This window comes from Rhincodon typus, chromosome 1, assembly GCF_021869965.1.
Source record: "Rhincodon typus isolate 14 chromosome 1, sRhiTyp1.1, whole genome shotgun sequence".
In the NCBI taxonomy this organism is placed as follows: domain Eukaryota; kingdom Metazoa; phylum Chordata; class Chondrichthyes; order Orectolobiformes; family Rhincodontidae; genus Rhincodon; species Rhincodon typus.
This window is the reverse complement of record NC_063332.1, coordinates 100,236,723-100,249,377: the sequence shown is the minus strand read 5'-3', so window position 1 is coordinate 100,249,377 and position 12,655 is coordinate 100,236,723. Positions and strand designations below refer to the sequence as shown.

At 40.4% G+C, this 12,655-nt stretch overlaps 1 protein-coding gene across 3 annotated transcripts in view; it reads left to right on the top strand.

Moving 5' to 3' along the window:
* Positions 1-12,655, top strand: part of cc2d2a (coiled-coil and C2 domain containing 2A) — a 187,689-nt gene that overhangs the window by 62,523 nt on the left and 112,511 nt on the right. For all 3 annotated transcript variants that reach the window (XR_007262507.1, XM_048599381.1, XM_020517151.2), the window contains exons 12-13: positions 3,940-4,076; positions 4,193-4,324. Coding sequence is in view for 2 of the 3 variants with exons in the window: in XM_048599381.1 (XP_048455338.1) it covers positions 3,940-4,076; positions 4,193-4,324 (269 nt within the window). In the remaining variant the exon portion in view is untranslated. The remainder of the gene's footprint in view (positions 1-3,939; positions 4,077-4,192; positions 4,325-12,655) is intronic.

Sequence of the window (12,655 nt, the reverse complement as noted above, 5' to 3'; positions counted from 1 at the left end):
AGCAGCAATCATTTGACGCAGCGATTCCTTTTCCCAAAGAAACATATTACCCTCTTCATATTACCAAAGTGATAGTTTTAAGCAGAATGGTTTCACAATCAAAAAATGAGGAATTCTAATTCAAAACAACAGTGTTTATAAAGACAACGTTTTGGGTGCACATTGAAAAAAAAAGTGTTTTTGAAATGAAAGTCTTAGAGACTGCAAAGGAGCAGTCACTTATGAAATAGCTGCTGCAAAATGTCTGATTTTCATAAGTTATTGAAAGAAAACAAAGACCTTCAAATTCTGCAATCCAACATAAGTGAACCGTTGGTAGAAGTTCAGATGGACAGTAGAGAAATAGGAATGAACACAACTGCTTTAAGACCAGGTGTTATTGGTCTACAGGAAATTGATTCGAGAAACACCAGAATTAGGACCTGAAAAATAAAAGATTATGGAAAGTTTCCACAAATCCTCTGCAGAGACTACCATTATTCTGGTGACATTGACAAAATAAGTGCTCCAGTAATGGAAAAAGACTCTTACTGAACTGTTCAAAACTTGAAACTCATTATGAATTTTTAGTTCAGGAAAATACCGCTGCATTCAACAAGTTCTGAGAAAGAGAAAATAGATTCAAGTTCGTAGAAAACTGTACTAGAAAAGTAAGCCTTCATTCGTGAAAAGCATCAATTACAGTCTGTTGATGATCTTTCGAGAAAGATATTAGAAAGAAATATACAGGAAAATGCAGAGCTTAATCCTGTAACAGCTAGTCAGCACAAATTTTTGGATGAAATTAGACTGACAGGGCAGTAACTGAATCTTAATGTCCTGTTATTATCTGATCTGCAATCTACTGTGCAGATTAGTGTACGGCAAAGATAGATTGCCTGGAGAAAATACCACATTTCAGTTTTGAATCATCTCCATCCTCAAACCAGCCTACAAGTCAGAGTACTGCAGAATTGCTTCATGTGGATAGCCATCTGTTGTCAGTTTTTTTAACCGAACATATAGATCCCATTCCTGATGAATGAATCCCTGAGGATCCACTTTCATCGAAGTACCACAGCCTTTCCTGGATCCTGATGATGTGTCCACTGTTGCCAAGTGTCTCAGGAGCCTCATCCCTCATAGAGAAATACCCTCCAGTTCATCCATGTGCCAATCTCCCCATTGCCTATGGAACCAGCAATTTTTACCGTGAATCCAGTGCTGGTATTCGCCTACTCCAAATAGTGAATGTGCCCTAATCTTATCCTGGCATGTGGAAGGAAGGAACCCCTTTCCTTTGATCCAGAGATGTCTCAGAACTGCCTCAAACATGTGAGATTGGGGAACCACTGCCTTCACAAATTGGTTTCCACCCTAAGTGTTGCAGGGAAGTTGTTATTTTTTCATCGTCAAACTAGTCTTTGAGACAATCTTCATTCTTCCAGTTTTCATCCTCATCCTTTCCTTGGGATAAGGAGTTGAGTTGTTCTTTGGTCATTATTGAAAACGCTGTGAGGTTTTCATGGGGAGCTGAAAGTGTTCCATTTTCTCAGGCAGTTCTCATTTCTCTGTCCCTCTAGAGAGATAATATGCAGAAAAATTAGAGGAATAAGATTTGAACTTGGGTCTTTGCATCTTTCTGTTATTTTTCGTATAGTTCAAATTTTGAAGATTTGCCCCTTGTGTTGGTAGTTCACTTATCCCTCCACTCTGCCTCTACATTCAGATCATTGGTGCTACAGCTTACATGCCAGCTGTTTTCAAAGACTTGAACCCAGTTTGTCCCTTTGAAGGGAACAAAGTAGAGTACGTATTGCCAAACCTTCCTCAATATGGGCAGGGTTGTTGGAGATTGATTCCTTGAATGGATGAGAATTTGCCTAGGATGGGAGAATGATGGGGAGTAGAAGTCAGAGGAAAATGCCAAGTATTAAAGGGGAAAGGTGAAAAACTTGCGGGATGTAGTATAATGGATTAATACATTAATTAGTAGACTGCATCATCAGTGATAACATTTCACATTTAACTGGGACCTAAGAGTGGAACATTCCAAAGATGTCCACTCTTGCCCTCTCTGTTTTTTTTTAATGGAATGTGAGCATTGCTAACAAGGCCAGCAATTATTGCTTATGCATAATTGTCCTTCACATAGTGTTTGTGCAAAATTGTCAACCACTGCGGTCCATTTGGTGTTGGATTCTACACAGTACTTGAAGGCAGTTGGGTACAATTAAGTGGTTTCATAGTCCTTTTTAAAGGGCAGTTAAGACTCAACTTTATTGCTGTGAGTCTGGTGTCACATGTAGGTCAGACCAGGTATAGGGAGCAAATTTTCCTTCCCTCAAGGACATTAATGAACCAGATGGGTTTCTACAATAACCAACAATGGTTTTGTTGTCTCCATCACTGAGACAAGTTTTTAATCAAAAATTTACTGATTTAGTTTAAATGCTACTAGAATTGTAATATGTAGTTTTGGTATTAGCAGCAGTCATACAGCACAGAAACAGACCCTTCTATCCAAGTAGTCCATGCCGACCATGTTTCCCAAACTAAACTAGTCCCATTTACCTGCATTTGCCCCATATCCCTCTAAACCTTTCCTATTCATGTACCTGTCCAAATGTCTTTTAAATGTTGCATCTGCCATTTCCGCTGGCAGTTCATTCCGTATACGCACCACCTCTCCATGAAAATGTTGCCCCTCAGGTTCCTTTTAAATCATTGCTCTCTCACCTTAAGACTATGCCCTCTAGTGTTGAATTCCCCTACCAAGAGGAAAATATCTTTGTTATTCACCTTATCTATGCTCCTTATGATTTTATAAGCCTCTATAAGGTCACCCCTCAACCTCCTACACTTCAGGGAGAAAAGTCCCAGTCTATCCAGCCTCTTCTTATAACGCAAACCCTCTAATTCCGTAACATCCTTGAAAATCATTTCTGAACCCTTTCTAATGTAATAATATCCTTCCTGTAGCAGGGCGACCAGAACTGTATGCAATACTCCAACAGTGGCCTCACCAATGTCCTGTAAAGCCAAAAAACGACATCCCAACTCCTATACACAATGTTCTGACTAATGGAGGCAAGCGTGCTGAACACCTCGTTCACCACCCTGTCTACTCGTGTGGCCACTTTCAAGGAACTATGTACCTGCACCCCTAGATCTCTCTCTTTGACAACACTCCCCAGGGCCTTATCATTAACTGTGTAAGTCCTACCTCGGTTTGTCTTACCAAAATGTAACACCTTGCATTTATCTTAATTAAACTCCATCTGCCCGTTGGCCCAACTGATCAAGATCCCATTGTACTCTCAGATAACCTTCTTCACTGTTCACTCTACCACCAATTTTGGTGTCATCCGCAAATTTACTAACCATGCTTCCTATATTCTCATCCAAACCGTTTATATAAATGACAAGCAGTTGTGTACCCAGCACCGATCCCTGCGGAACACTGCTGGTCACAGGCCCCTGGTCCGAGAAACAACTCTCCATCACCACCACCTGTCTCCTACCATCAAACCAATTGGCAAGATCTTCCTGAATCCCATATGATCTAACTTTACTAAACAATCGACCATGCGGAGCCTTTTCAAAGACCTTGCAGTCCAGGTAGACAATATTTGTTTTATTTGTTTTGTGATATGATTTTTTAAAAAATTGTCAAGAACTCTGTGATGCTTTTGGTTCTAGTCAACCAACCCATAATAGAATTGACAATGATTTTAATATTTTGTTTCATGCTGAACATTGACTTAAAAACTGATAATCCTGTTGAATGGGGTGCTCCATTGAATACTGTTTGAGATTATTTGATACCACAGTGGAAGATCCATACAAACCTTGTGGAGTTGTGTAGGATTAATTCCCCATTCAGTGAAGCTAGCGCCGTTGCCTCTTCCTGCCTTGCTCTGAGCTGGTTATCTTTATCAAATTGTTCTTGATGTACAGTGGCCACATCAGAGAAGATTCCTGAAGACATGCAGCCACGGTTTCTTGAAGATGAAGGCATTTATGTTGGTGAAAGACCAAAAGTTTCCAAATCTAACCAGAACATCCTTGAGAATCGTCTACTTAAAAACAAAGAGGTAGGTTACAAATATAAGGGCTGTGGCCCCTGCTTTCAGAAAATAAGCAATCACTGTATTTTAGAAAAATATTTGTTTAACAACTTCAGCAAAAATATTCTCATTCACAATCCTAGGGCAAGAAATGGTTTGGAAGTGACGGTAGAATTATAGCCTTACCTAATCCTATTAAACAGACCTACACAAGACCCCCAATTTTCTCACTCCATGAAAAAGTGGATCCTGCAATAGAAATATTCTATAAAAAGGTAAGTGAAACCATTATAATAATGCAATGAAGGTCTTTGTAGCCCTATAAGTTAGTTGAATGTTTATCAATCTTTATGACTACGATTTTGTTTCCTATCAAGAGAATAATGTATTGACAAGAAAAAACATGGAATGTAGAACATAGAACAGTACAGCACAGTACAGGCCCTTCGGCCCACAATGTTGTGCCGAGTTTTTACCCTAAACCTAAGATCTATCTAACCTTCACCCCTACCTTATGCTATCATCCATATGCCTACCTAATAGCTGCTTAAATGCCCCTAATGAGGCTGACTCCACTACGCTCTCTGGCAATGCATTCCACACCCCTACCACTCTGAGTAAAGAACCTACCTCTGATGTTTCCCCAAAGATACGTCCACTCACTTTAAAACATTTGCAGGTTGCAATTAAATCAAATCATATGCAGACCTGACACAAGATTACTGATGTAAGGGAAACAGGAACATAGAATATAGCAGCAGGAGCTGGCGATTTGGTCCTTCAAGCCTGCTACACGATTCAATATGAACACAAATAATCATTCAACTCGATATCCTGTTCCCGCTTTCACCTCTTGTCCTTTGATCTCTTGAATATTAAGAGTTATATCTACATCTTTCTTGAAAGGCCTAGATGTTTTGGCCTCAACAATTTCAAGTGGCAGAGAATTCCACAGGCTCATCGCTTTGAATAAAGTAATTTCTCCTCATCTTTGTCCTAAAACATCTACCCCTTATCTTTGGACTTTCAAGTTGTAATTTTTTTCGTTGGTTCTCGGGTATCGAAATGGTGCATTCATTCTAAATCTACATTTTCAGTCTTGACTTGCCTTCCCACTTCTTACGATCTACCAGCGTTTTCATGGCATGGCTAAGCAGCTCATGTGTAATGTTCCAGTATCAATTTACTGTAAAGTTAATTTGCCAAGTAGATCGATAATCTGTGTCTATCAGTTAATTTTGTACCATTGAGTATATTTGTAGTCATTTCAAATCTCTGTCAATTTCTGAGCTAAAGATAGTTTTCCAAAATAACTTGATAATATGTAGCATAGGACTATGACTTGGAAGCATGATTAGGTCTTTTGGTCTTTTGAGAGAGTGGTCTGCTATTCAACAAGATAATGGCTGATCTAGTTGTGGTTTCAACTCCACCTTCCTACCTGCTGCCCATGATTGCTGACATCCTTGTCTGACAAAAATCCATTTAATTCTGCCTTGATAAAGTTCAGTGACATACCTAACATTACTTCCTGGGGAAAAGAATAACACTTCTGAGAGGAAAAGAAGAACATTTCTCCTCCTCTTCACCTTAAAAGGGAGAACTCTTATTCTTAAACTATGTCCCCTAGTTCTAGCCACCCCCACAAAAGGAGACTTCCTCCCAGCGTTCACCTTACCAAGTCTGTTAGGGTTCTGTATGTTCAGTAAGATCACCTCTCATTCTTCTAAGTTCCATTGGATACAGACCCAGGTTGCAAAATGTTTCATCAAAAGGTAAACCCCTTATCCTAGGAATGAGTTAGGAGAACATTTTCTGAACTGCTTCTAATGCAATTATATCCTTTTTTGAAATAAGGAGACTAAAACTACGCACAGTATTCCAGGTGTCTTTCCAAGGTCCTGTATAGCTGCAGTAAAACTTCCCAGATTTTATATTCCATGCTGCTTCCAATAAATCCCAACATTCCATTTGCCTCCCTAATCACTTGCTGTACCTACATACAAACCTTTTCTGATTTACGTGCTAGCTCATCCAGATCCCTCGCTGCTTAAACAATATACTGCTTTTTCATTGTCGTCAAAGTGAGCAAGTTCACAATCTCCCAAATTATATCGTCTATCTTTGTTTTAACTCTGTGATTTAACTTATCTACATCTCTTTGCAGACTTTCTACCTCTAGGTTGCTGACTTTCCTACCTATTGTGGTGTCATTGACAAATATAATTTTCCGGCCCTGCATCCATGTAGATTGTAAATAGTTGAGGCCCAATACTGATCCCAATGGCCCTCCACTAGTTATAAATTCATAGAAGAATCATAAAATCCCAAAGTGTGGAAGCAGGCCATTCAGCCCATCGAGTTTACACCAACCCTCTGAAGAGCATCCCACCCAGACCTACCCCCATCCTATCTCTGTAATCCTGCATTTCCCATGGCAAATCCACCTAACCAACACATCCCTGGATACTATGGGAAATTTAGCATGGCCAATCCACCTAGCCTGCACATCTTTGGACTATGGGAGGAAACCAGAGCAATTCCATGCAGACATGGAGAGAATGTGCAAATGCCACATAGACAGTTTCACCAATCGAACCTGGGCCCCTGGTGTGTGAGGCAGCAATGCTAACCACTGATCAACCGTGCTGCCCCAGCTATTCCAGTTGCAGTCTGCTAACCCCAAAAGCCCTTTATCTTTATGCTCTGCTCCCTGTTTGTTGGTTAACCCTTTGTATATGCTAACATGTCATTCTCTACACCATGTGCTGTTATACTGTGTAACAGCTTTTTATGCGACACCCTATTGATTGCGTTCTGGTAATCAAACTATACCACATATACTGGTTTTCCTGTATCCACCTTCCATGTTATTTACTCAAAAAACATCTAATAAGTTAGAAAAACATGATTTCCCTTTTAGTAATTCATATTGATTCTGCCTGATTATATTATGTTGAAGTGAATTTTGCAAAAGCATTCAGAGCAGTACCTTAAATATTTTAATGCATGTTCCCGATGGAAGTAGAGATAACAAAGTGTGGAGCTGGAGGAACACAGCAGGCCAGGCAGCATCAGAGGAACAAGAAAGCTGACATTTCGGGTCGGGATGGGTCCCGATCCAAAACATCAGCTTTCCTGTTTCTCTGATGCTGCCTGGCCTACCATGTTCCTCCAGCTCCACACTTTGTTATCTCTGACTCCAGCATCTGCAGTTCTTGCTATTTCCAGATGGAAGTAGTTGCATTTGGGCTATGATCTCACCGGAAAACAATATATGAATAAAGAGAGAAATTTTCTGAAGTAACTGCTGAGGACTTGAATTCCAAAGCTGTATGAATAATGAAGGTTCTGGGTTAAATCTGCCCACCTATATAAACAAAACTAAACTTGAAAGGCATGTCACTTTATGCACAGGCTGAGGTTACCATGAAGGACTCTCCTTCTCAACCTCTCCCCTCACCTGAGGCATGGTGACTCTCGGGTTAAACCCACCACCAATCATTTCTTTGTGATGAGAGAGCAGCCCAATGCTCCAAGTTGCCATAATCTTCCTCAGTTCTGAGGAAGGGTCACCGGACCCGAAACGTTAACTTTGTTTTTTCCTTCACAGATGCTGCCAGACCTGCTGAGCTTTTCCAGCAACTTTGTTTTTGTTATGGCAACTTTACCTTTATCTTTTTAAATTTTATACTTACTGAATTCAACTAAGTGTCTTAAATCAACAATATCTAATCTACCACGGCGATAATTTTACCATGACTAAACTCTTGCTGAAAGACATGGTATTTCAATTAGGATGCTGGAGGGAAAAGTAGTGCTAGACACTGTGTGACTTTGTCAAGGTGAAATTATTTTATGCGTACTCAGTTATACAGTCGTCAGTTTCATGAATCAGCAAATTGAACTACCTTATCAAATATCATTGATTAGTGACTGAAGTTCAATCGGTGGGCTTCTTATTACTTACTAAATTATACAAACTGAAACTGAGAATGTATCCGTTAAATTGCTGCAACTGAAGGAGCAGGCATTGATGATTTTAATTAGCTGATGGTTACTGATGTTCTGTACCAAGGGCAAATCAGTTGGTTGAATGTCAATTCATTTAAACTGAATTTAAAAGAATTTTGTCGCATCAGTTTGAGATATCTCCCTTCATACTAATCTGACAGTAATTCTTTGTTTTTTTTCTATATCTATCTAATCTTGTAAGCCATTCATCTTTGCACAAGTATATCCCTTTTCCTCAAGTTTGATACTGTCTTTAGCAGTTTTAGTTAACCACAGAAAATAGTCCTCACTTATGACTTTACCACCTATTTTAAACCATAGGAATTGAATGGATCCTAACCACTGAAGAGATACTCAGCAATAGCTAGTTCTTTCCCCACAGAAAATAAGAACCAATTCCTACAGGGTGAAAAAGTTGGAAAGAACAAAGGAATACTTCCTCCCTCTCCCAGGCACTCTATTCAAGCTTGCAAAGTCACGTTTGGATGTCACTATTCATTTTTGTGCACTTCTGTGCTCAGCCCCAGGCACAATAAAACAGTTTCAGCTGATTACCTTAATTAACCATCTTTAACTGATCTCAAGTAGAGAGGGCTTTAAACCTGATGAAATTAGAATTTAAACAGAAAATTGCAATATAATATTAACTGTGAAATAAAAATAAAATTTGATGTTTGGACTTGCTTCGTTCGCAAGCTACTAGCACTGTTCAAAATTGTGTGCCACTCGGTTCTGGAGGTTGCAAAAGTGGTAATTCACCATGATCATCATCACAGAATATATTATTTATGACTTCAGCTAAAGTTAGGTTTTGTGATAGTGGAAGGAGGGAAACCTGACTGTAAACATTTAGAAGTGCCATTGATTATGTGCAAACATGAATTTCAGTTCTGAACAAGTTCCCTCTCCCCATACCAGTTATGCCATTAGTTGGACATTTATTACCCAAATAGGTAGCAGTATACAGCCACACAGCTGGACAGGAAATTCTGTGAAAATCGCAAAAGTATTGCACAACAGTTCTCCAGTGATAAATTCCAATGCAACTAAATTGAAATCAAGTTTGTAAATAGTGGGAAATAAAGCATTTTTACTTTTGGTGTTCACTGTCAAAGCCAGTGATTCTGCGATCAGGCAACGTGCAGTGTAGACACAAATACTGTGACCCAACAGATTTGGAATATTTTGGGGTCTGTTTAGGCAGGATACCCTCACATTCAGTTCAATCAAGAAGCATTCTTGTTACACTTCTTAATGACTTCTTCATCCCATGTCCCACAATTAAAAATTATTCAAATTAAAACTTAGAACAGCACGGCACAGGAACAGACTCTTCAGTCCACCGTGTCTGTGTCAACAATGATGCAATTCTAAACTAATTCCATCTGCCTGCACATGGTCCTTATCCCTCTATTCCCTGCCTGTTTATCTGTCTATCTGAATGCCTCTTCAACGTTGCTGATATATCTGCTTGTATCACCTTCCCCAATGACATGTTCGAGGTAACTACCTCTTTTTTTTTTAAAAAAAACATGTCTCACACATGTCCTTTAAACTTTCTTCCTCTCACCTTAAACCTATGCTCTCTATCTGACATTTCCACTCTGGGAAAATAACTCTGACTATCCATCCTATCCATGCCTTTCATAATGTTGTGTACTTCTATCAGGTTACCCCTCAGCCTCCGACACGCGAGTGAAAGCAATCCAAGTTTGTCCAACCTTTCCTTATAGTTAATACTATCCAGTCAACATCCTGGTAAACCTTCTCTGCAGTCTCTCCAAAGCCTTCCCATCCCAACCAATAGTGCAGCAATCAGAACTGTGCACAATACTCCAAATGTGGGCTGACTAAAGTCTTATACAGTTGCAAAATGACTTGTCAACTTTTATATTCATTGTTCCGACTGATGAAGGCAAGCACGCTGTATGCCATCTTTACCACCTTATCCACTTGTGTTGTCACTTTCAGGGAGCTATGGACTTGAACCCCAAGATCCCACTGTGTATCTGTGCTCCTAATGGTCTGGCCATTTACTTTATACTTTCCTCTTCCACTTGCCCTCCCAAAATATATCACTGCATACTTATGTGGATTAAACTACATCTGCCTTTTCTCTGCCCAAAATTCCAGCTGATCTGTATCTTGCTGCATTCTTCGATATCCTTACTCACTATCCACAACACCACCAATTTTCATGTCGTCTGCAAACTTACTAATCAGACCACTGACATTTTAATCCAAATCATTTATGTATATCACAAATGACAGTGGTCCCAGCACTGATCCTTACAGAATACCACTGATTACAGAACTCTTGTCAGATAAACACCCCTCCACAGCTACCTTCTGACTTCAATGGCCAAGCCAATTTTGCAACCAACTTGACTATTCAGCATGGATGCCATGTGATTTGATCTTCTGGACCAGCCTATCACGAGGAACCTTGTCAAAACTTTATTAAAGTCCACGTGGCCAACATCCACTGCCTTACCCTCATAAATCGTTTTTGTCACTTTCTCAAAAAAAACTCAATCAAGTTTGTGACATAAGACACCCCGTCTAAGCCATGCTGACTCCCCCTAATGAGTCCATTCTTCTCCAAATGCAAGTAAATTCTGTTCCTAATGAATTTTTTGGATTAGTTTCCTTACCATTGATTAAAGCTCACTGATTTATCATTTCCTGGATTATCCCTGTTGCCCTCCTTGAATTATTGTATAAATCAAAAGAGTAAACCTTGAACAGTTTGCCAATGTTCTGGGTTTTGAGTTTAAATTTTAGACTGTAAGTTATTTCCCTGATTCTTTGTCTGGAGCAGAAACTGCTAGTTGTTATAATTAGGATGATCTAATAGCATTGTCTAAAATAATCGTGTATGTTCATCATAGAATCATAGAATCCCTACAGTGTGGAAACCGGCCCTTTGGCCCAACAAGCCCAACACTGATCCTCAGAGCATCCCACCCAGACCCATTCCCCTATAACCCACCTAGCCTACCTAAACAGGCAATTTAGCATGGCCAATCCACCTAACCTGCACATCTTTGAACTGTGGGAGGAAACCGGAGCACCCGGAGGAAACCCACACAGACACGGGGAGAATGTGCAAACTCCACCCAGACAGTCGCTCGAGGGTGGAATCGTACCCGGGTCTCTGGTGCTGATGCAGCAGTGCTAACCACTGAGCCACTGTGCTGCCCCACGTTGGTGAGAATGAGACGTTGTTGAACATAGAACATTACAGCACCTTCGGCCCTCGATGTTGCGCCGACCTGTGAAACCAATCTGAAGCCCATCTAACCTAAACTATTCCATTATCATCCATATGTTTATCCAATGACCATTTAAATGCCCTTAAAGTTGGCGAGTCTACTACTTTTGCAGGCAGGGCATTCCACACCCTTACTACTCTCTGAGTAAAGAACCTACCTCTGACATCTGTCCTATATCTATCACCCCTCAATTTAAAGCTATGTCCCCTCGTGTTAGCCATCACCATCCGAGGAAAAAGGTTCCCACTGTCCACCCTATCTAATCCTCTGATCATCTTGTATGTCTCTATTAAGTCGCCTCTTAACCTTCTTCTCTCTAACGAAAACAGCCTCAAGTCCCTCAGCCTTTCCTCATAAGACCTTCCCTCCATACCAGGCAACATCCTGGTAAATCTCCTCTGCACCCTTTCCAATGCTTCCACATCCTTCCTATAATGCGGTGATCAGAACTGTACGCAATACTCCAAGTGCGGCCGCACCAGAGTTTTGTACAGCTGCAACATGACCTCATGGCTCCGAAACTCAATCCCTCTACCAATAAAACCTAACACACCGTACGCCTTCTTAACAACGCTATCAACGTGGGTGGCAACTTTCAGTGATCTATGCACATGGACACCGAGATCTCTCTGCTTATCCACACTACCAAGAATCTCACCATTAGCACAGTACTCTGTATTCCTGTTACTCCTTCCAAAGTGAATCACCTCACACTTTTCCGCATTAAACTCCATTTGCCACCTCTCAGCCCAGCTCTGCAGCTTATCTATGTCCCTCTATAACCTGCAACATCCTTCCGCACTATCCACAACTCCATCGACTTTGGTGTCATCCGCAAATTTACTAACCCATCCTTCTACTCCCTCATCCAGGTCATTTATAAAAATGACAAACAGCAGTGGCCCCAAAACAGATCCTTGAGGTACACCACTAGTAACTGAACTCCAGGATGAACATTTCCCATCAACTACCACCCTCTGTCTTCTTACAGCTAGCCAATTTCTGATCCAAACCACTAAATCACCCTCAATCCCATGCCTCCGTATTTTCTGCAATAGCCTACCATGGGGAACCTTATCAAACGCTTTATTGAAATCCATATACACCACATCGACTGCTTTACCCTCATCCACCTGTTTGGTCACCTTCTCAAAGAACTCAATAAGGTTTGTGAGACACGACCTACCCTTCACAAAACCGTGTTGACTATCCCTAATCAAATTATTCCTTTCTAGATGATTATAAATCCTATCTCTTATAATCCTTTCCAACACTTTACCCACAACCGAAGTAAGGCTCACTGGTCTATAATTACCA